At 35.2% G+C, this 24,846-nt stretch overlaps 1 protein-coding gene across 6 annotated transcripts; it reads right to left on the reverse strand.

Moving 5' to 3' along the window:
- Positions 1–145: 145 nt before the first annotated feature.
- LOC122011857 (probable LRR receptor-like serine/threonine-protein kinase At1g53440) lies at positions 146–24,154 on the reverse strand. 6 transcript variants are annotated; one of them, XM_042568262.1, is made up of 25 exons: positions 23,970–24,152; positions 23,843–23,876; positions 22,339–22,443; positions 21,499–21,570; positions 21,345–21,413; positions 21,191–21,262; positions 21,031–21,102; positions 20,857–20,928; positions 20,337–20,408; positions 20,170–20,244; positions 20,018–20,089; positions 19,845–19,916; positions 19,673–19,744; positions 19,513–19,578; positions 19,356–19,415; positions 19,238–19,276; positions 11,845–11,894; positions 11,351–11,727; positions 11,012–11,204; positions 10,794–10,934; positions 10,563–10,681; positions 10,214–10,424; positions 9,859–10,123; positions 9,378–9,528; positions 146–726 (listed from the first exon to the last, which is right to left on the reverse strand). In XM_042568262.1, exons 1-25 carry the CDS (start codon positions 24,106–24,108, stop codon positions 433–435), a joined length of 2,964 nt encoding a protein of 987 aa, XP_042424196.1. In that variant the 5' UTR covers positions 24,109–24,152; the 3' UTR covers positions 146–432. The 6 variants fall into 6 exon arrangements, 5 of the variants coding, with proteins under 5 accessions (XP_042424196.1, XP_042424195.1, XP_042424194.1 ...); XR_006120050.1 differs by lacking the exon at positions 23,843–23,876 and adding an exon at positions 2,646–2,809 and having other exon boundaries at positions 660–726; positions 22,339–22,504; positions 23,970–24,154; XM_042568261.1 differs by lacking the exon at positions 23,843–23,876 and having other exon boundaries at positions 20,337–20,405; positions 22,339–22,504.
- Positions 24,155–24,846: the final 692 nt, after the last annotated feature.

Consider the following 24,846-nt stretch of genomic DNA (forward strand, 5'->3'; position numbering starts at 1 on the left):
CGGGACGTGTGACACAGTGAAATGTAGTCACCATCCATAAAGATTCCAATTATCTGATAATTTAGGGAAATAATATTTCACCCAAATAATAGATTATTTTTTAAAAATACTTTTTAAAAATCAAACAAAACCAGACACTTCTGTATTAATACTGAGAAATGAAATGATACTATAAAAAACTTAAGTAGGAATCTAAACAGTGAACAGGTTTTACTGAGTTTTATAGTTGCAGTTTCTAAGGCTGAATTTACTTAAATGATTGTGATTATTCCTCAGGATAAAAAATAACACATTTCTTTATAAGCATTCACATGAGTGTTTGAACGTGATCCTGATGAAAGCAACATTTCTTCGCGCTAAGCTGTGTAGTTATGCAGAGGGTGGCTTGTTTTTGCCCGTGAGTTCTTGCCACTTGATGCTGAGATAGAGGAATCAATCGATGGGCAGGGAGCTCTGTGTTTGGCTGTCATGGGAGACCATCTCCAAAGCTTTGAACCTCATGTTGTCAACTGTAGAAGCTGCTTGATTTGCCGGCATGACCTTCACCGGCATCTTGCCTTCAAGCATGCTTATCACAGATGACATTGCAGGCCTGAGCGTTGGGGAGGGGTTGGTGCAAACAAGAGACAGTTCCAGCATTTGCAGTGCTTCCTCCTTTGAGTAGTTGGAGCCAAGGCTTTGGTCAACTAATTCAAGCAAATTTCCCTGCTCTTGCAAATCACACGCCTGTACAATGGAATAGATTTTGAGATCCAGTAAGATTCAATAACAGAACAGTCTATTGTTTAGTAGATTTTCCCCCCTCTATTTTGAAAAAGAAATGAGAAGATTCCAGTTAGAATTTGTACACATGTATCAAACAATTTAGATGAAAAGAAGCACAAGTTTAATGGAAATGAAAATGAGAAACGCTGCATAGAAATGATTTCCTCAAAAGAGGGAAAAGTTAAAAAGGATGCAAGATCTGCATAACTGCATTGACTTGCACATTGCTTGATACCTCCTGCAATCATGATTAATTAGATGCCTAATTGACCAGTGCAAACTACGAGCATGTCGGTCCAAAAATTGGAAGAAATAAAATATTTGTACAGGGTGTGAACACTAAATCAGTCTATATATTCCTAAATAGTTGGTTCAAACTAATTGATGTAGCACAAGAGAAGATGGAGTGTTGGGCCGTTTGGGGAGTAGAAATATGGAGTAAAGTGGTCAGGAATATAGAAACTCAGGTATCACACCTAAGGATTCCTAGGCATCACACCATATGGGGATTGTATCACACAACCTAAGAGAACTCTCAAAATATCTATTTCTTATCCCGACATTACATAAGTACACACATTTATACTAGGAATCACAAAGAACTCAAGCAACATAAAATACTAATAGGACTCATTGAAAACATAAAGGACTCATAAAGACACATAAAAATTTAAAGACTCACTAAACTTAAAAGACTCATAAATATGCTACAATTTTTCAAGCGTGGGAAATTAAAGCATATTGGAATTGTTGGACATTTAATGCTGACTTTTTTGACTTTAACCCTTAGGAATTGATGAGCTTTATACCATTTCCTAATTAGATTTATCATCTTCCAAGACATACCAAATTAATTGTGGAGTTTTAGATTTTTTTATTTCTATGCTTATAGACCTTTAATGGAGTTTGCCACTTGTCTCCATCAACTCTTCCCGAGTGAGAAAAACTCATCATTGGCAAATCTAAAGCGTGGAATCTTTCATAAAAATCTCTATTCAGCTGTTGGAATTTATCATCAGTAATTCATATGCATTCAGAAAGAGTTCAAATCTCCTCTCCCAAATATCACCTGTCCCCGTGTCTCACTCATCGTCCTAGCCCACCATCGGCGGTTTCCGGCCACCACCCCGATCAACACTATAACCCTTAGGGAAGGTGAACCCAAAGGGGTCGCCATCGGCACGATCGACGCAAGAATCCGGTAGGATCTAAGCAGGGGCTCATATCGACCTCTCAGATCCGGTCGGATTTCGGCACCGATTGTACCGATGGCGACCCCTTTGGATTCACCTTCCCTAAGGGTTATAGTATTGATCGGGGTGGTGGCCGGAAACCACCGATGGTGGACTAGGACGACGAGTGGGACACGGGGACAGGTGATATTGGGGACAAGAGATTTGAACTCATTCAGAAAGGGGTAGTACTTTCCATTTGATAAGATACTTTTGATAACAATTTCCCTTTTTAGACACAATCTGATGATCAATTACATCAGATCTTCATATCCAGAATATAAAAGTGAGATCCTCAATGTTGAAGACATTGATAATACCCATATCTGTCGGTAGCTCAAGGACATAAGCATTAGAGCTTATTTTCTTTAAAACTTTATAGGGTCCAGTATTCCTTGAATGAAGTTTCTTATAAACCCCTCTTGGATATTGTTCTGGCCTTATACGAACCATAGCCATATCACCTTCTTGGTATTCAACAAGCTTCCTTTTCAATTCAGCATGTGTTTTATATCTTTCATTGCGTAGAGTAAGTTTTTGCTTGACATCATCATGTATATCTTGTATATGTTTGCTAAAAGGTTCAGCTTCAACACTTGGTCTTGCCTCGGTGAAGGAATCAAATCAATTGGCTTTCTGGAAGCATACCTGTAACAATTTCGCATGGGCTGCGTCCAGTAGATATATTCATCGAACTATATTATATGCAAACTCAGCCATAGGAAGAATTTGAACCCATGTGGTAACATGATCTCCAACCAGGCAATGAAGTAAATCACCCAAACGTCTATTGACTACATCTGTCTCACCATCTGTTTGAGAGTGAAAAGAAGAAGAAAACTTCAACCTTGTATTCATTAATTTCCTTCAGGTTAGCAGGAAGTAGCTTGTGAACTTCACATCTCGATCATAAACAATTGTTAATGCTAACCCATGAAGGCGAACTACGACATAAAATTCCTTGTCAACAGTGGAATATCGTTGTTTCACCTCATTCAATGTCTCACTAAAATATACAAAAGGATGCCCTTCTCGACTTAGTATGCTTCTGATCCCAACATTAGATGCATCACAAGCCACTGCAAATACCTTATTTGAAAATTTTGGTAGTCAAAGAAAAGGTGCTTCAACCAATCTTTTTTTTCTTGAAAAGCTTGTAAAGTTGTGTTGGTTCAAACAAATGAGTCTTTCTTCATGCAATTAGTTATAGGGGCCATAATAGTGCTAAAATTTTTGATGTAATGCCTATAAAATGTTGTTAGGCCCTGAAAACTTCTGATTTATTGTAGTGTCCTAGGCAATGGTCATTCTTAGATGACTTTTACCTTATCAGGATTTGCCTCTAATCCTCTAGATGAAACCATCAACCCCAAGAATACCACAAAGTTATAAAGGAACATTTCTTTAAATTTATATAAAGCTTATCTCTACGAAGAATCCTCATGACTTGTTGCAAATGGATAAGATTAGGGCTGTAAATGAACCAAGCGTTCGTGAACAAGTTTGGTGTTCAGCTTAGTAAGAACTTGTTTATGTTCGTTCAATATACATAGGATTAATTAAACAAACAAGCTTATGTTGGTGTGGTTAGCACTAACGGTCTAACTCAAGTTTTGATGAATGACAAAGTAGGCTAGGCTAAGTTAGTTTCATATTGATCTAACACTTTGACCAAGTATGAAGGAGAAACCCAGACGGGTCGACGGGCTGACCTAACGTCTAGCACGAAGTCCAGCTAGGTCGAGGGGCTGACCTGATAGCTGACACGAAGTCCAGCTAGATCGACGGGCTGACCTGATAGCTGGCACGAAGTCCAGACTCCAGACGGGTCGAAGGGCTGACCGAACGTCTGGCACGAAGTCCAGACGGGTCGAAGGGCTGACCGGACGTCTGACACAAAGTCCAGACGAGTCGAAGGGTTGACCGGACGTCTAGCAGGTAAGTTAAGGTAAGTTAGGGAGTGACTGTAAGGACGCGTTCTCGGGAAGGGAACATTAGGCGTCGATCCAACTTAGATCCATTTCGGAAATCTAAGTTGAGATCGTGACTAGATTCCGATCTCGAGGAGACGGAATCTAATTAATACTCAGCTTGATAATTATAACTGTGCTAACACTTTGTTTTGCAGGGTAATATAAATTGCATTTTGTTTCGAACTAACCATTTCTTGCAGGAGGACTTCCTGGAGAAAAAGTGGTCCGAGTGCCCGGAAGGGATCCGGGCGCCCGGAGTGCAAAATTTATCCCCAACGCACGTCGCAACGTGGAGCGCTCTGGTTGGACGAGATACGTCACACTCCAAGCGCCTGAAAGGGATCCGGGCGCCCCGAGCCTCCTATATAAGGAGGATGCACCCTGGAGCAAAGAACAACGAACATCAAGATCTTCCAATGTTTGCTCTGTCGTGCTACGCTCCTGTGACACTGCGAAAGCTCCTCCGACAATGTGCCTCGCTCTTATTTCTTTTTGGTTGTCGGTATTTTTTTTAAAGCAACTGTACTTTCAATTGTAAAACAATTATTCGAATTGCTAGTGGATTGCCCAACGAAAGCACTCAACGAGTGCGGGCCTTGGAGTAGGAGTCGACCAAGACTCCGAACCAAGCAAAAAGGTTCGTGTTAACATTGTTTTGTTTTCGTTTTTTTCCGCTTACTCTACGATTTTTCAATCGATATTCACCCCCTTCTATCGAATTACACGATCCAACAACTTAAACATATATGTGTTCAGCTCGTTAACGTTTGTGAACAATGTTCGTAAATAATGTTCGTGAACAACGTTCGTGAACAATGTTCACGAACCGTATTTATTAATAAAACTCTTTTCAATATGCTAAATGATAAAATAAAATAAAATAAATAAATTTAAATTATCAAGCTCAATAATCAATCAAACAATTAAAAGTTTCAAACAATCAAACAAGCTTGAATTGAGAGGTTGATAACATCTAAACAAACCAAGCTGAAACCAAGCTCAAGCCAAGCTTGAATTGAGAGCTTGATAACATCTAAATGACCAAGTTCAAGCTTATAAAAAATAAACCAAGCCAAGCTTGAATACTTATTTCAAAAGCTTGGTTCATTTTAAGCTCGGCTCGGCTCGACTACCTTATCAAACAAGCTTGAACACCCTAAAGCTCAGCTTGGCTCGGCTTGTTTACAGCCCTAGATAAGATAATGATTTTTATTCTTGCTGAAAATTAAGATATCATCCATATAAACAAGAAATTTTTCGATAAATGGTTGTAGTACCTAATTCATAAAGTGCATAAATGTGCTAGGAGCATTTGAAAACCAAAAGGCATGACAAGCCATTCATAAAGGTCATCTTTATTCTTGAAAGATGTTTTCCATTTATCTTCTGGCCTTATGCGTATTTGATAATACCTACTTTTCAAATCAATTTTTGAAAGAATATAACAATAACCAACATATTCAGCATATCATCAAGGCAAGGAATTGGGAATCGATATTTGATAGTGATCTTATTGATCCACGACTGTTCATGCACATGCGCCAAGTACCATCTTTTTTTTTTTTTTTTTGATGTTAACAATGCAGGATAGCACATGGGCTTAAACTTTCCCGAATGAAACCCTTGGACAATAATCCTTCCACTTGCTTCTTTAATTCTGCATGATCACTTGGATTCGTTCGATAGGCTGGTAGATTGAGTAGTTGTGAACCTGACACAAAATCGATAGCATGCTGAATTTTACGTATTGGTTAAAGCTCACTAGGTAATTCTTCTAAAGCCACATCAAAAAGTCATTTAATAGCATAGTGATTTCCAGAGGAAATAAAAAAACTTCAGGAGCAAATACTTCTTTGATTATAAGAACATATATAGTAGAACTTTTTCTACTCTCCTGTTGAAAATTTTTCTTTATCAGAACGTGGAGATTTTCCACTGTTACTAGCATTCTTTGACTGCTCTTGCTTGTATTGCATCATTTCAATAATACTTTCTTGTTATTGAACATGAAAGTGTATGTGTTCTCCTTGCCGTAATGATGCACATCTCAATCGTGTAGGCAAGGTCTCTCAAGAAGTATGAGTTACTTTCGTAGGAATAAATCGCACCAAATAGAGTCATTACAATTTTCACAAGAAAGAGAATAAGACAACGTTGTCTTATCGGAATATTTATGTTATCGATCCATCTGACCTTGTATGGCTGGGGATGTGGCTGCGTAGGAAGCTTGAGGCGCTCTACCATAGATACCGAGACAACATTTGTACAACTTCCTCCATCAATGATAACCTTATATGCTTGATTCCCACAACGAACCAACATCTAAAAAATAGATGTCATTCACCAATCTTCACCTTCTACTTTTGTAGTAAGAATACACCTAACAACACTTGCCAAAGAAGTGTCGTCATCTTCTTCCAAATCATCTTCAATATAAACTCCATAATTAAAAGAATTTTCTTTTCCTTCTACTTTTTGATTTTCAACATCATCTTCATGCTCTATCCCAATATGTAGATTCTTTTTAGGTCAATTATAAGTCATATGACCCGGTTGCTGGCATTTGAAACATAAACGGCCCTTGTTCTTTGACTCGGCTAATTTCAAAGGCAATTTAGAGTCATTTTGCTTATTAAATGAGTTGATGAATTCACCTCTTTCTTGCTAGTTGGTTTCATGAATTCTTTTGTCCATCGTTGAAACTCCAGGCTTCTCACAAAATGAATAACTCAGATACTCCTCCATATACAAGGCAACTTGGAAAGCTTGTTCGAGGATGTAAAGTGGTTGTCTTAATAATTCCCTTCTTATTTCAGACCTTAATCCAGCTTTAAACCTTGCAAGAGTTTGTCTAGGATCTTCAACAATTTGGGTCCTTGTCTTTTAACTCATTGAACTTTTGCATATACTCAACCACAAACAAGTGATTCTGCTTTAAATTAATAAACTGATCACATAATTTGTCATAGTAATTTATAGGCAAATACTTCTCTCGTAGCTTGGCTTTCATCTCCTGCCATGAGTTAATTGGTGGTTGCCCATATCTCCTTATGTCTGCTTCCACACCAGTCCACCATATCTTTGCCAAACTCACGAACTTCATTTAAACAAATCTTACTCTTCAATCATCTGACATGTACCAATCAAAATATTCTTCTATTATTGCAAGCCAATCAACAAATAAAGTGGGGTTCAGTTTTCCTTCGAAATCTAGCATCTCAATTCGAACATTCTTGTGATATCTCCAGCAGCATCTTAGTAATTATTCTCTGCCTCAAGAAATCCTCTAGCCCATTCAAAAAAGATTGCTGCTATTGGAATCCTTCTTGAATCAAGTTGTTTGCTTGAGATGTTTCTCCTCGCTTTCCTTGGAGTTGATCACCTTTAGATTGAGAAATCATGGTTTCAACACCATTTACATGCCATTAAGTTGCTCCATCATGGGAATAAGTATCTCATCACGTTGATTATTGATCAACTTTCCTCTAAAGCTCCTCACGGATCTTGTAGACATATTAAAGCTCTAATACCAAATATGATGTAGCACAAGAGAAGATTGAGTATAGGGAGTTTGGGGAGTAGAAATTTGGAATAAAGTGATAAGGAATGTAGAAACTAAGGTATCACAACTAAGCGTTCCTAGACATCACACCATAGGGGGATTGTATCACACAACCTAAGAGAACTCCAAAATATTGATATCTATTTCATATCCCAACATTACAAAAGTACACACATTTATACTAGGACTCACAAAGAACTCAAGCAACATAAATACTAATAGGACCCAAGGTTTAAAATTTCGACCCGTGCTGAGGTTTCGATCTCAGACCGGAACGATACGGTTTCAGTATCGTATCGTACTGTGCCGATACAGTTTCGGTATTTTTTTATTTATCTATAGTAATTATAAGATAAATATGTTTATGGTGTATATAAAAATAAGTTGTATATTGATTTATTATAAGTTCTCAATTATTGAATAATTTAATATTATTAGAAAAAATAATTAAAAATAGTTTTATTTAAATAGAATTGATATATCAATAATTTAAATTAAAATGGAAGTATCTATTATAATAATAATAATAATAATAAGTATATAAATTAATACAAGATATTACTTTATATTAATAATAATTATATAAATTAACTATTTATTCATTTAATTAATTATTAATTAAATAATATATATTTTAAATAGCAAAAAAATATCAAGTAAAAAATTTTTAAAACAAATATCAGAATATAAATATAATTTATTAGAATTCTTTTTAAAAAATAGAATTTTTAAATATTTTTTTAAAATTTAAATGAAATTTAAAATAATAAAGAAAATATTAGAATATAAATAAAAATTATTATATTTTTTAAAATTTTTAAATTAAATTTACAACATTATTTTTTTCAGAATATTAATTAATAAAATTTATTTTAATTTTAAATATATTTTTATATATTTTATTAGGATAATTTAATTAGGGTTTATAAAGTCTCTTCGAAATATCCCATATCCTCCTTAAGAATTGTTTAATTTAATTAATTAAATAAAATAAATAAATATTAAAAAAAGAAAAAAAAATCGCGGCGTACGCGAGATCGCCCGCGATCATAGCGGGCGATCCCGCGGGCGGTGTCCGGCGGCGCCGGAAGCGTCGCCGGACGCCTCCGGCGGCGCCGGAAGGGTCGCCGGAAGCATCCGCCGACGCCGGCAGGGTCGCCGGAAGCTTTCGGCGACGCCTTAGGCGTCGCCGAAGGCGTCGCGGGACGCCACCGGAGGCGTCCCGCGTCTCCTCCGGCGCTGCCGAGACGGGGACGCCTCCCGTGCCGGTTTCGGCCGCCCGGCGGAACGGTAAAAACCGCCCGTGCCGGGCGGCACGAAACGGTATTTCATACGCTGATAGGACCCATTGAAAACACAAAGGACTCGTAAAGACACATAGGAAACTTAAAAGACTCATAAATATGCTATAATTTTCCAAGCATGGGAAATTAAAACATATTGGAATTGCTAGTTATTTAGTACTGACTTTAATTGATGAATTTTATATCATTTCCCAAGTAGGTTTATCATCTTCCAAGACATGCCAAATTAATAGTGGAATTTTAGAATCTTTATTTCTGCGCTTATATACTTTTAATGGAGTTTACCGCTTGTCTCCATCACTAATCTTTCTGATTACCCTTTAACTTACATAATTTTATTCCATGTTGGGAACTATTTCTAAATATTTGTTTTATTCTGTTTTCAACTTTTGAAATCTATTTTCTAAAACACCAAAAATGTTCTAAGATGATTTTTCTAACCAAACTCGCTCTACATAGCAAATTTAGTTATGATTAGGAAATAGTGATCTATCAGAAAAAATTATCACATCAATGAAAAGAAGAAAAAAAACTTCCTTACCCAATCAAGAAGATAAACAAATTCCTCCTTGGGTGTGTAATTAGTATTGCTTATTCCGCTGACAATTTCTAGTGTCACCACCCCAAAACTATATACATCTGCTTTGTCTGTTAAGTAACCTCTCATTGCATACTCTGGAGCCATATAACCTCTGCAAGTTACAAAGTTTACATCAGGTTTCATTGCACATATGCTTTTGCCAATTCAGAACAATAACAACTCAATATGATGCCTTCATTTCAAAAATGTAACTCTTTCAATGTGAAAACAAATCATGGTTATGGCTATTGGCTATGAGGACCTTATGTCATTAAGTTCTATTATCAACATATGATATGCGTATTTTCTTAATTTAATTGAATCCATTGGATATTTCGTCTTACAATTGGACAGGATGCTAGTTACATAAATGTTGGATTAGTTCTTCAAATATGCATTTTAAGAAAAATAATACTAAGAATAAATCAATAATACAACTCACACTGTCCCTGCTATTCTTGTGCTGATATGACTGTTTTCTTCTTCATCAAGTCTAGCCAAACCAAAGTCCGAAATTTTAGCATTGAGGTCTTTATCTAGTAGAATATTTGTCGCCTTGATGTCTCGGTGAACAATCTTCAGCCTCGACTCCTCGTGAAGATATGACAATCCTCTCGCTATCCCTATGCAAATATTGCGTCTTGTTTGCCATTCTAGATTGAGACAATATTTCGATGGACCTATTGAACCCAAGTTTAGCCTTGTATCTTTTGAAAATGATTTATGAAATAAATGTTAGAGATAGAACCAAGAGCACATTTCCAACAATCTATTTATGCAACTAGATAAGCACATACCAAATAAAGCACGAGCAAGAGAATTATTCTCCATGTATTCGTAGATAAGCAACAATTGATTTCCTTCTATACAACAACCATAGAGCTTCACTAGATTTGGATGTTGTAAAGCTGATATCATTCCTATTTCATTGATAAATTCACGGTTCCCTTGCCTAGATTTGGAAGAAAGTTGCTTGACAGCTATTATGGAACCATCTGACAGGACACCCTGAGACAGTCATAATTAAAAATAACCACTAAGCATGATATTGCAAATAATTTAAAGTTGAAATACAACAAGAGAAAACAATGCATTTGTCACAATTTAGATTAATAAAAATAATACAATTTGCAAATGCATTTATACCTTGTACACTGGACCGAACCCACCTTCGCCTATCTTATTTTCAGGATCAAAATTTCTAGTAGCAGCTTTAATCTGTTTCAGAGAGAGGTATCCAGTTTGCAACTCAAGGCCTTTGAGTTCTGCATGATTGTTAGTGTTTAACTAAGCAAAGAGACCCATGAACTACATTTCCTTCTAATGCATAGTCTTAAATTTGGGACATGCTTATAGAACTTGAAAACTATAGCTTACCATTGTCTCGAGGATCTTTCCTGATGAAACAAAACCAAATGATGTTCAAGGCAAGAATAAGTACAAAACAAGATGTTATAACAATGGCCACAATAATCCCAACAGATAGCTTGCTTTTATGCTTGCAATCAGCCTCAAAATCTACAAGAAGCAACATAATTTATTATTATCAAGCAAGATATAAATGGAAAACGAAAAGCCATTTCAAAAGGACTCACTCGGAGTGATAGAAATGGCTGAGATAAGAGGTCCATATACACTCCTCCAAGGGATGGAATTTGTTCCCTTGCCACGCCACTGAAAGTGAATTTCAAGTGTGTCATCAACCCAAGTAGTGAAGTTTTTGATAAGCACCTTGCCAGTTCCATTAGCTTCTTTTGCAATGTTGAAATCCTGCAGAAATTTTTGACCCTGCATTCGTTTAGAGTATTATCTGGTTAATAGATGAATTAGCACAAAAAAAATTTTTCAAAGAATATGACTATTAAAGTATTACGAATGTAATTATCTTTTGGAAAAAAACAACACCAAGAATGAACTATAAACCAATCAAGCACCTGGATTGATACATCAAACAAACGTCTTCCTGTACTAGCATATGTTTGGTCATCAGTGAGCACAATCTCAGCAAAATGGAGACTCACTGTGTAATTTCCTTTCTGTAGGCATAGACCATAGTATTTCAGGGAAAGAGGACTAAGTCGAGCTGTCATGTACAATTCTGGATTGCTCATATTAAGGATTGATGAATTCCGTGCAATAAAATTTTGTAGGTTCTCATTTCCTAGAAAGATTCCAGTACTGCTGCATGCCCATGCTCCAGTTTGGCTCTCACGATAGATAGAATAATCATCAGTGTCATGTAAATCTTGTTGGTACTCATGCCCATCGACAACCACTTTACTACCACCACAATTAATGAACAACTCACAATCTGCAAAACGATGAGAGACAGAATCATGTGAGATGAAAGCCAATATTTATCACTTACTCTATTGCCTTGAAATATATCTCAATTTTGTGGCAATCCTTTAAAAGCTTCTAAACCTACTTCTTGATTTCCCTGAACAAGGGAGATTCTTCCTTAAGCATGAAGGTCCCCTGCAAAACCATACAAAGCAGAAACGTTTGGTGTGAGATTCCCCAATCAGATTACACAATTGCATTAAATTGTTCGCACTTAGCCTATATTATTCTAGTTGTTTTCCCCTCAGTTAATCAGTTTGACCCCTTCATTTAAGTTTTTCATCAAATTCTTGAATCCAAACCATGTTTTTTACTGGTGAAGGTTAGACATTTCTAACCTACTTTTGTCAAACAATCTCTTTGGCTAAGATACTGCATGTTTTATTGAGAACATAGAGGTACTTAGAAGTAAAATATGATAATTTTTGGAAAAGTAAAATGCCATTAAATATTTGTGCTAAGTAGGGTCAGATCTTTTGCGGTTCATAAAGTTCAAAAAATAAATAAAAAAAACAAAACAAAACAAAAAACAAAAATCAACATGTTGAGAGGGATGAGGTAGAATTATTTTGATGAAAAGAGAACCACTACACCTATAGGTAGATGATTTCAATAAAGCACACAAGTACATAATACTTTATGTGGGACAAAACTCTTGTATAAACTCTTGTATAAGATGTATGTTTATTATCTCTTATTATTATTATTTCTTGGGAAAGAGCATGAAAAATCAGTGTCTAGTTTTTTAAACAAAATATGAAAATCCCACAAATAAAAAATAAAACTGATAGGACATTAGATGATTATGAATGGCATGCAACATTAATGCAGCATATAAGAGACTTTGATGATGCAGGGCATTGGATTGAAGTTGGCAATGAGTTTGAAAAGATACTTTGACTATGTCAATCTAATCTTCAAAGGAGTAAAGTCTTCTTAGTATAAACTTTCTCAACTCTCACAACTAAAGATACATAAGACATCAGTCTGTGAAGATAAAATAACAGATTATGGCAGCTACAGACTTGCAGAAAAATAGTGCTTACCATGTAATTCTCAGTTGCCAAGGCCAGCTAAGTACCATGAAAGGAGCAGCTAAGAAATTTCCCTACTACTAGCTTGTCGCCCTGAATAGTGTATACCATGGAGTGGTTTATAGAAGAAATGAGATAGATTGGGTTTCAGTGTCTAGCCTTGTGACGTGAAAATGGAATAATTATCAAGAGAAAATTTGTTGGTACTATGAGATATGCCAAAGTAGGGCCACTAGTTTAATACGGCGAGTAACCTCCCCGCTGACTCCATACCACCTCTTCACTCCACATTTGCATTAGAACACTATAACACGTCTTTCTGTTGACGGGTGACTCATATCTGAGTAAAAGCCAATGCGAGAGACGTCACGAATAAAAAGAAAAAAAAACAATGGAAAAATTCTGTTATAGTTTTTCGTAACAATTTTGTTAAAGTTTCTTATAACAGAATTCTATTACGATTTTTCGGGTTTGTTTTGGCGTGTTGGGGTTTGGACACTATTTATAGGGATCATTGTGAATCTATTGGAAGTATCATCATTATGGTGTAGATTCTTTTGTGTAAAGATAATTCTAATAAAGTTTTGGCCGTTTTGTAGAGTAGGTACGCCGTTGAATCACAGTAACTCTTCTCCCTCTTCTTCTTCTTCTTCCTCGTGTTTGCTCTTTCTTATGCGTCTGTCTCGTTGCTCCGCACGATCTCTTCCTCTCTTCTTCTGCGTTAGAGGTTGAGAGGTGTTGCCCCCTCTTTGCGCAACAATTAATATCAGAGCAAATTTTTGGCGGATTTCTTCAACATGTTGGGGACGTCTTCTGCCAAGTTTGATATGGTGAAGTTTGACTGAACCAGGAACTTCAGATTATGGCAGAGACGAGTTAAGGACTTGTTGGTACAACAAGGCATGGTAAAGGCGCTAGGAGAAAAAAAACAGAAAGCATGGAGAGATAGGATTAGGAAGAACTTCAGGCAAAGGCGCAACAATCAGGCTTTGTTTTACGGATGATGTGATGTACCATATCATGGACGATGAGTCACCAATGACAGTTTGACAAAAGTTGGAAAGTCGATACATGTCACAGTTATTAACAAACAAATTGTATCTCAAGCAAAAGTTATACGAACTGAAGAGGAGAGAGGGAACTGATTTAAGCCAACGCATCAACTTATTCAACCAGAACATGAGCAATTTAAAGAGAGTTGATGTAAAGATCGAGGACGAAGACAAGACACTGATATTGTTGAATTCTCTACCTTCATCTCCTACGTACGAGAATTTGGTTACTACTTTGATGTGAGTTAAGGAAACTCTTAAATTAAAGAGATCACAGGTACGTTGCTATGTTTTCACCAGAAGAAGAAAACAAGCAATGAAATTTATTAGGGAGAAGGACTTGTGGTAAATAGCAACTAAGAGCATACTAGGAGCAAATCTCGACATGGATCGGGCTCGTTCTAAGTCAAGAAGGAAGAAGGTGATCACTTGCTATAAGTGTGGAGAAAAAGGTCATATAAAGAGATTGCCTCGAGATAAAGAAACATGTTGCAGAGAACAAATATAATTCAGTGAAGCTTGCAAATATAGTTGAAGAAGAAAATTCAGAGTGGTGATGGAGATGTGTTATCAGTTATGTCGAGTTCGAAGCAGCTAACGAATGCATGGATCTTAGACTTTGCATGTTCATATCACATGTCTCTAAACAAGGAGTGGTTTGACATCTACAGGGCAGTGAATTATGATTCAGTGTTGATGGAAAACGATGCGTCATGTAGAATTATCGACATAGGGAACGTCGGAATCAAAATGTTTGATGGTGTGAACAGAACTCTATGCGATGTCAAACATATACCAGAGCTAAGGAAAAAACTTGATCTCACTAGGCACACTGGATGGTATTAGTCGTAGTTACAAATCAGTGAGCGGGGAGATAAAAGTCAGCAAGGGAGCTCTAAAGGTAATGAAAGGACAGAAGTTAGTAAGGAACGTCGACAAGTTGGTAAGAACTACAATTGTAGGTGAAGTCACCTCAATGGAGTCTGAATCAGACAATACAATCTTGTGGCATATGCGGCTAGGGCATATGGGTGAATGTGGGGTGCGAGAATTTCACAAGAGAGATTTGTTGAAGGGCATCAAGATGTGCAAGCTTAAATTCTGCAAATTATGTGTTCTTTTGGAGCAAAGTACAATTCAAGACAACAACACAAAAAAAAGAGGGGATTCTGGATAACATACATATGGATCTAGGGACCAGCCAATGTAGCATCACATAGAGGGCACTTGTATTTTATGAGTTTATTAATAATTACTCACGAAATGTATGGTATAATTTATCCCAATATTAACTCTTTATGAAGAGCAAACTACTTTATCCTTTTTCTATGCAGCCATACAGAATTTATCACAACTAGGGCAGGTACAATTTGGTTTCAAACCAAACTAAAATATTTCAGTTAAAAATCCAAACTAAAACCATTTAGTTGTATTTGAAGCTGAATTGTAATTATCAATTTAATTTTGGTTTGATTTAATTTGATAAAATTGTAAATTTAAGATATATCAATTAAAGATAAAATAAGAGTACTTTCTAAGCAAAGTTTTTGTTCAAATAAGAACTAAGGTATTGTAGCTTAAAGTTTATGTTTTTGTAATGAACACAAAAGACAGTAAGATAAAATACATACTTAATAAACTAACTTCACTACATATACCTGCACATGCATACATATGTGCTCATGTATATAACAAGTTAATAACCTTAACAATTCAGTACGGTTTAATGGTTTGTGTAGGTTCAAACCTAAACCAACAACAACAACAACAACAACCAAGCCTTTTCCCACTAAGTGGGGTCGGCTGTATGAATCCTTTTACGCCATTGAGCTCTATCTCCTATTATATCATCATCTATATTTAAATAAATTTTATCTTGTTTTATTGTTGCTAACCAAGTCTTTTTTGGTCTTCCTCTTCCTCGTTTTATATGCATGTTTATCATAGTTTCACATCGCCTAACGGAGCATTTATTGGTCGTCTAAGTACATGTCTGACCATCTTAACGTGTCTCCGGTTTTTCCTCGATAGATGCAACTCCTACTTTCTCTCTAACGCTCTCATTTCTTATTTTGTCCACATCCACCTTAACATCCTCATCTCTGAACTCTCATCTTCGCAGGTCTCACCGCTTTTTTATAGAACTTACCTTTAAGTTTAAGAGGTACTTTACATAAAACACTCGACGCTCCTCCATTTCACCCATCCATATTCTATGTAAGACATCTCTCTCGATCCTCCATCATTTTGTAAAAATGATCCTAAATATTTAAATTTCTCGGTTCGAGCAACTCGTCCTCTCCTATCTTAACAATTGTTTCATTACTTTAATATTGCTAAACTTAAATTCCATATATTAGTCTTTAATCTACTAAGCTTAAAACCTTTCCTTTGTTTCCCGAGATTCTAGCTTAGCATTTACTCCTTCACGTGTCTTACTGCAAATAATATGCACCATGGTACTATGTCTTGAATGTGTCTAATGAGTTCGTCCATAATTAATGTAAAAATAGATAGGGACTTAGAGCTGATCCTTGATATAATCCTATATTTATTGGAAATATTTCAGTTAATCTACCTGAAGTGTTCACTCTAGTCGTTACATCCTCATACATATCTTTAATTAGTTCAACATATGATACACTAACACTTCTCTTTTATAAAATTCTCCATGTAATTTCTCTTGGGACTCTATCATACGATCTTTTCTAAGTCAATGAATATAATATGTAGATCTTGCTTTTATTCTCGATATTTTTTAATTAATTGCCTAAGAAGATGTATAGATCTTATTGTCAACCTTCCAATTATGAACCCAAATTGATTTTATCACTATGGTCTCCTTCCTTAATTTTTTTCTATTACTTTTTCCAAGTTTCATGATATGACTCATTAGTTTAATACCCTATAGTTTTACAATTTTGTCGTCTCCCTTATTCTTATATAAGGAACTAGAGTCTTATCCTCCATTGATCGTTTTTCTTTTCAATATCATGTTAAATAATTTTGTAAGCCATTCAATACCTTGTTTCTAAGCACTTCCATACCTCTATCGAATATCATCTGTCCAACGGCTTTTGTCATCTCATTTAAAGCTTGTTTTACAGTTTGAATTCTACGATAAAATTAAAATTTCGATGCTCATTTGACCTAATTAAATTACCTAAGTTAAGTTGGTCTCTAAACCTTCATTAAAAGTTGATGAAAATACCTCTTCCACCGCTCTTTATTTCTTCATCATTTACTAATACCCTATTACATTCATCTTTAATACATTTTATTTGGCTAAGATCTCTTGTTTTCATTTCTCTCGCTTTAGCTATTCTATAAATATCTCTTTTCCCTTCTTTTGTATCCAATTTTTGATATAACTTCAAAAGTTTCATTTTTTGCTTCACTCACTACTTTCTTAGCTTCTTTCTTGGCTATTGTATATTTTTTTAGTTTTCCTCGTTCTTACAAATATATAATTCCTTATAAGCTATTCGTTTTTCCTTCACTTTCTCTTGTACTTTCTCATTCCACCACCAAGATTCTTTACTTAGTGGTGCATGTCCCTTTGACTCACTGAGTATACTCTTAGTTATTATTTTCAACTTTGATACCATCTTATCCCATGTTGTATTAGAGTCATCGTATATTTTACCTAATGCTTGTACTTCTACCTTTTCCTTAAATATATTTTGTTTTCCATCCTTTAACTTCCACCACTTAATTCTAGGAATTGTATATATTTTCTTTCTATTGATACTACGTTTGAGGCGTATATCCAACACTACTACCTTATGTTGGGTAGTTAAGGTTTCTCCAGGGATGACTTTGCAATCTTTACAAATCTTTCTATCCTTCTTCCTAACCATAAGAAAGTCAATTTGCGATTTATTATTCCCACTTTTGAATGTGACTAAGTGTTCTTCTCTTTTCTTAAAAAACGTATTAGCTAATATAAGGTCATATGCTATCCCAAAATCTAATATAGTTTTCTCATTTCTCGTTCCAAACCCATAACTCCCATGTACTCTCTCATATTCCTCATTTTTCACTCCGACATGGCCATTTAGATCACCTCCTATTAAAATCCTTTCATTTGGTGGAATATTTTGTAATATTTCATCTAAGTCCTCCCAAAACCTTAATTTGGTAGCTTCATCTAATCCTACTTGTGGTGCATATACGCTAATTATGTTCATAGTTTCTTTCGCCACTATTATCTTAAGGGCTATAATTCTATCCCCTTTTCTAACTACTCCTACAACTTCATCCTTTAACAAACTATCTACAATAATACCCACTCCATTTCTTGTTTTACTTTTTCCAGTGTACCATAACTTAAAACCCGAGTTCTCTATCATCTTTGCCTTCTCACCTGTCCATTTTGTCTCTTGTACACATAAAATATTAATTTTTCTCCTAATCATCATATCTACTACCTCCATTGATTTACCAGTGAGAGTTCCTATATTCCATGTTCCAAATCTTAGATTATTAGTTTTCCTATCATATTTGTTCTTATCTAACCTATGGTGTGAGAACTCTTGCCTATTTAACACTACACCCAAGTTCTCATGGAGATGTAGCGGTCCTTGCTGAGACGTTACAGTCGGACCCTGTAACGCGAACTCTTGCATATTTATCACTACACCCGAGTTCTGGAGATGTAGCGGTCCTTGCCGAGACGTTACAGTCGGACCCTGCAACGCGTTCCTTCCGGGGAACAACCTAGCATTAGCACAATAGTTTAATGGATTCATTCATGAAATTTTGCCATAGTTTGACGCTGGCTGGCAACCTAACGCAACCCTCCTCCTTTATCCGGGCTTGGGACCGGCCATGACTGGTCATCATGGGCGGAGTTAAAAATAGATAAATATACCTAGCTTACAATCCAAAACCAAAACAATTAATCAAATTTTTGGATTGGATCAGTTTGGTTTGGTTTGGTTTGGTTAAATGGATTAAAGTTGTAGATGCTCACCCCTACATCTATGCAAACTTGAGTATATACAAAAAAAAATATTTAAGTAGAGGTGAAGCTAAGAAAAGTATAAACAATTTAATTAATGTTTTCTTTTGAAGTACATCACCAACATCAGAGGTTCCAATATCAAAGTTTCTCAACCACTGAATTGTTGTTGTGTTTCTATCATCTCTATGGGATTCTTGCTTTGTCTAACAAGCTAAAGTGCTAAATATAACATCTATGATCTCGTCCAAGGGCAAAAGGTAAGAATTAATATTATGTCCCATAAAGGAAATTTAGCAATTAAGTCATATGTCTGAAGACACAATCACATCTGGCATATATAATGAGTTTCTTTTTGTTTATCTATACACTAACCTTAACCTTCTCAACCTATGAGGAAAGAACAAGAAGAAAGTATCTAAAGCTTACAAGTTCTCATTTGTAGACGAAAAACTTGAAACTAAATTCCTGCATGCAAAAAGTTAAATTCTTAGTGGTGCAAGTTAAAGAACTATAAACAGTTCAATAGATAATTATTAAATCTTACACTTTATGTTGCTGGCAGAATGCTGGTGTAGAACCATTAAAAAAATTATAAGAAAGATCCCTGAAATAGATGACCTTATAAGCTTGATGTTTGTCATACAAAAGATAGTTCTTCTAGTCAGATACTCAGATGGATTAGAAACTGAGAAAAGACATACAAATTATTGTTACTTCTCAAAATCCATGATGGAATGCTTCCACTGAGCTTATTATTGGTCAGGAACCTAAACATATTAAATGAATGTGAGATCTGTAATATCATTACAGATGCAGAGTTGCAACTCAGCAACAAATACTATCTATAACTTCTACACTTACATATATCGTAAATTTGGTAGTGCACTAAAGCTAACTGGAATTTGCCCGGTCAAGTTGTTAAAACTTAAATCTCTGAGGAATTAAATTGGCAAGTAAAAGCAAGATTAACATCATGTTGTTTATTGAACTTGCTAATAAAAATGGTGGAGCTTCCAATGACAGAAAAGCTTACAAAACTTTTAGGTTTGTCATCCTTCTTATATAATCAGGAATTTCACCAGAAATTGACAGGTTCCTAAGAATCCTATATAAAATAACAGTCAATAAAGCAAAGATATGTATATGCATACCAAAATACACAGAGAGAGAAGCTACTTCACTGATGATATTCTGCGGCTTACTTACAATTTCCTCATTTGAGTCATATTCTGCAGTGGAGGAAATTGTCCATCTCCGCCTTTCCAGTCAGTCAACCTCCTGGATTTGCAGCAAATAAATTTTCAAATATGTCTTAGAACCACTTCAAGCGGACTGGCATACTAACTAATTGCTCTTACAGCTCAGTTATCGATTCCAGTCTGGAGAAGCTATCAGGAAACGGACCTTCCATAGATGTCGTCCCTTGCATGTCACTGGTGCACATGGTTCAAGTATCCAACTTGTTCATAACGAAATTTATTAATGATTAGCATTTGGTCTAGAATAGCAGTGACTGACAACTTACACGTGAACAAGTTTTGTCCAGTCACCAATGAAACTTGGTATTCTGCCAGAAATTGGGTTGCCATCTATTCTACTGGGAAATGAGAAGCAAAAAGCTTAAGCATGCAGTATAATTAGACTGTCAAATTTCATTGGCTCAAGCAAACATGTTATGTGTTTGACACTTTACGTAAACTTCTTTACGCAGCTTAACTTGTGGAGATAAATCATAAACCTTTACTTCCATCATTTACACTGCAGGAATAATGAGGATTACTTCATTTTTATCATGGTAATTTGTTTTAATCAATAAGGATAAATACTAATAACAAAAATCTACACATTAACTTATTAAGTTTTTAGATGAATGTGTAGCTTGCTAGGCTTTTATTTATGAATGCTAACGAAGAAATCTTGTTGCACAAGTATGCTGTTAAGTTTGTAGATGAATGTTCAATGCTTTATTTACTCAGCTAATATTTAATATTTCTGAGCAGAAAAAAGTACTTCTTTATCCATAAGATACAAGAGACGTAACATACAAGTCCTCTAACTCAAGGAGATTGCCAAGTGATTCAGGTAATTCCCCTGTCAGATTATTTGATGAAAGACATCTGCAACGGACACAAAAGCAGGAATCAAATTATATATATAGATATAGATATAGATATAGATATATCAAACCTAGTGACAAATAATGCATGTATCCATCTTACAAGCGAGTCAAATTCCTGAGCTGGCCAAGGGCTTCAGGAATTGAGCCTTCTAGAGAGTTTGCTTCTAATATCCTATAGCAAGTAATATATGTTTATTTAATTAGTACCATAAACTATTATAGAAGAAAAGAAAACTATGGCGCAGGACAAAGGTATGTACAGCGATCTGAGTGTCGTAATATTTCCCAGCTCTTTGGGGATGCTCCCAGATATTCGATTTCCCAAAAGAGACCTGCAACTCTTTTGTTACAAAAGAACCCTTGTGCATATCAAAAAAAAGAAATGGAAGAAGTGTGCAAAAGTATATAAATTACAGAGTGGTGAGGCGAAGAGTTCCCCATTTAGCTGGGATAGTTCCATTCAGATAGTTTCTTGTCAGATCTCTGCTAGACACAAGTGAGTTATTGGCTAAAATTTATCATTCACCAAAAACAAGGCATTCAGTAGTTAATCACTTCAGTGACTCACAGCGTATCTAAATAAGTAAGGTCGGCAAACTCAGCCGGCAGCTCTCCAATCAAATTCTGCTCCTTCAGCTGGCTGCAAAAGAAATGGAAGCAAAATTTTCCTAAGCTTTTGTTGTCTTTGTTAAAGTTGATTAGCTGACCATTAATCCTAAAATATAGTTATTAGAAAATATCCTCAATTTGAAATCATGAACTTTTTACACTACATGTGTTGAGATAAATGAATTACTATACCACTTATCAATGCAACTTGTACTTTGAAAATAAGGTTATAAGATTCATCTTTTAGAAGTAATTCGGTTTCCATCTAAGATTCAATTAAATGAAGTCAGAATTAGTGAAATTCTATGTAAAAAATGCAAATCCATGCCAAGTTCTTCACTGATTTTATTGAACATACTAATTAAACTAGGGTCCCGCAATATTTCTCCTAGAGAAATCCTGAGGAATTTATTAGAAAAAGCTGCGAGATTCTCAAAAATAATATTTTTGAAAATTCATCTTTTCAAAAAATATTTAGTCTCTCATGCCCTATAGTCTATAATCTACTTATTCTACAGTGTCATGCTCTTAGTTAACTCAAATTAGTAATCAACACCCTTCACAAATGTTGATATTTAATGCAAAAAGGTGCTCAGAAGTATTAAGAACAGCTAAATCAAGAAATCTCGTTATTCACATATCATCACGTTCCAACAATTCCATTCGATCCTCTTAATTGTGATTAAGATAGCATGGAAACAAGCATCCCTTAATCATGAATTCCCATGCTGGATATGATAGTTTTTATCTCGATAGATATAAAGCAAGTAAAAGTGACAAGAAATAACAGGTTGCTCACATGGAAGTGACATGACAAGTATTGGTTATGTTGTCACACAAACCACAAGTGACACTGTTGATGAAGTAATTCTCGTTATCTGGGTCTTGCTGTACTGGAGCCCCTCTGCAAGGGTCCATACCGAAGTTCCAGTTCAACTTTGAGCCAATTGTTTGTAGAACTTCAACTGTAAATTAAATGATCCGCAATTGTTCCAAGCATACACGTTATATAGAGCATTTAACACTTGAGAACCATGCCTTGCTAATTTAAATCTCACAAAATTGGCAGATAATTGACAGAGTTTGAAGTAGATTTAAAATTTAAAAATAGATGAGAGATTGGCACTACACACTAGTCCACCATTAGGTCACAGTAGAATGTATATTAATATAAGCCAATTTGATAAGCGTGCATAACTAATAGAGAGACCACTAATTACTTGGCACTATTCCTAGTGAAATGCCAATGGCCAAAGATACATAAAGCTAAGCATTCTGATGGGACAACACTTAACCTTTGGAAATTTATAAAAAGGGACATTTACAATCAGTTGAAATTGCTTAGTTGACTATGACACAAGATTAGTATGAAAGATAAGAACAGCAATAGCACTTACTTAGTGGAGTCAAAATTTTCTGAGTGTGGACTCAACTAGATTTGAGATCATGATGGCCTCCGATTTTGAAACCTAATCAACTTTTAATCCGTCCAGCATTTGATATATGACCAAGTCAACTATTTAATTGAAAAAGATGAATTCATTCCTAAACAACCACTAAATCAAATAATTGATTGGCGCTTATCTATTCTTCTGACGAAGTTTGAGATAGAGCTAACAATATTAAACACTACCACATAAAACATATCTCAAAAATCATTTATAAAGGTAAAGTCTCAACGGTGACACAATATAAGCTGAAAGAAGTTTAAGCTGATCTCACACCCCATAAAAGTATTTTTATAAACATATGTATTTTTATACTATTTTATATAATTTTTTTAGCAAGTCAAATGATGATAAGATATTTATTACAAGATTAACAGTGACTCTAATCATCACCCCTAATTTCGATCATTCAAAAGTTATTTCTGTGATTTGTGACCTCCTTTATATTTTAATTAATGTAAGAGCCGTGCAGACATCTCCGAGTAACGTGATTCCTTAATTGACTCTTTGGGAGACACCAGATGTTGACGCCACTATCAATATTCCTTACTTTAATTGAGGTAAGTTCAAGTGATTTTTTTTATCTTAAAAGATCTGAAAATACCAACATATTTCTGAACTATGCTAAAAAATTCGAAGTGTAATCAAAGAAAGACACACCAAAACAAAACAAAACAAAAAAATTCTACGAATCCATCATCTTTTTTTTTGAGTTAAAAGATTAGGGAAAGCATTAGAATCCCAAAATGTCAGAAAAGAAGAGAAATATGCAATAGAAGAAAAGGAGTCTTTATCTTTAAGACTCCGGACATTAACAAGAGAACCCATGGGCCATAACACTCATCAAAAACATACTGATCAAACCGAAGGAGACGAACAAGACTAAGATCTGAAAAAAAAAAAAACCTCGACTGAATCCTTGAACGAGAAACTAAAAAGAAGCAGAGGAAGAAATCAGAGTGAAGGCAGTGCGGTGATTTACCTTCAGACTCTACCAGTCTCTGTGTCTGCGCTCTGCATCTCAGGTCCAAGAAGGAACCCAAAGCCAAGAGCAAAGAGGAGAGGACGAGGAGACGCTGAGGGCTAAGTTTAAACAGTCTTGCCGCTGCCATGGCTCTCATCTCAACAATTCGTCGACGAGATGGAGGAAAACAAAGGACAGATGGAAGGATTTTATAGGGAGATTGTTGGAACTGATTGTACTGTGATTATATAGATCGAAGTAAATAATAAGATTGTAAATGAATTAAACGTGGATAAATTTGATATTCACTTATTTATATTCGTTTAATATATATAAAATTAATTAAATAAATATTAACGTTCATGAATAATATTCGTGAACAACGTTCATGAATAATGTTTGTGAACAATGTTCATGAACAATATTCACGAATCATATTCATTAATAAAACTCTTTTCAATATGTTAAATAAATAATAAAATAAAATAAATAAATACATTTAAATTATTAAGTTCAATAATCAATCAAACAACTAAAAGTTTCAAATAATCAAACAATTTTGAATTGAGAACTGAATAATATCTAAACGAATCAAACTCAAGCAAAGTTCGAACCAAGCTTAATGTTTAAATTGAGAGTTTGATGACATCTAAATGAACTAAGCTCAAGCCAAGCTTCAAACAAGCTCAAACTCATAAAAAATAAACCAAGTTAAGTTTGAATACTCATTTCAAAAACTTGGCTCATTTTAAGTTCGGCTAGCTTGATTCGACTTGATTACCTTATCAAACAAATTTAAACATCCCAAAATTCGATTCAGCTCAACTTATTTACAGCCATAGCAAATAGAATCAGAACAACCTCTTTCTATTATTCATTCTACGTTAAAATCAAT

The sequence above is a fragment of the Zingiber officinale genome, chromosome 8A, assembly GCF_018446385.1.
Source record: "Zingiber officinale cultivar Zhangliang chromosome 8A, Zo_v1.1, whole genome shotgun sequence".
In the NCBI taxonomy this organism is placed as follows: domain Eukaryota; kingdom Viridiplantae; phylum Streptophyta; class Magnoliopsida; order Zingiberales; family Zingiberaceae; genus Zingiber; species Zingiber officinale.

Coding starts and splice junctions, on each gene's coding strand:
- LOC122011857 (XM_042568260.1), bottom strand. CDS start 24,108: ATGAGAGCCATGGCAGCGGCAAGACTGTTTAAACTTAGCCCTCAGCGT. Junction 21,414..21,498: donor CTTACTTATTTAGATACGCT/GTGAGTCACTGA, acceptor TGTGTCTAGCAG/AGATCTGACAAGAAACTATC. Junction 20,409..20,856: donor CTCCTTGAGTTAGAGGACTT/GTATGTTACGTC, acceptor CTCATTTCCCAG/TAGAATAGATGGCAACCCAA.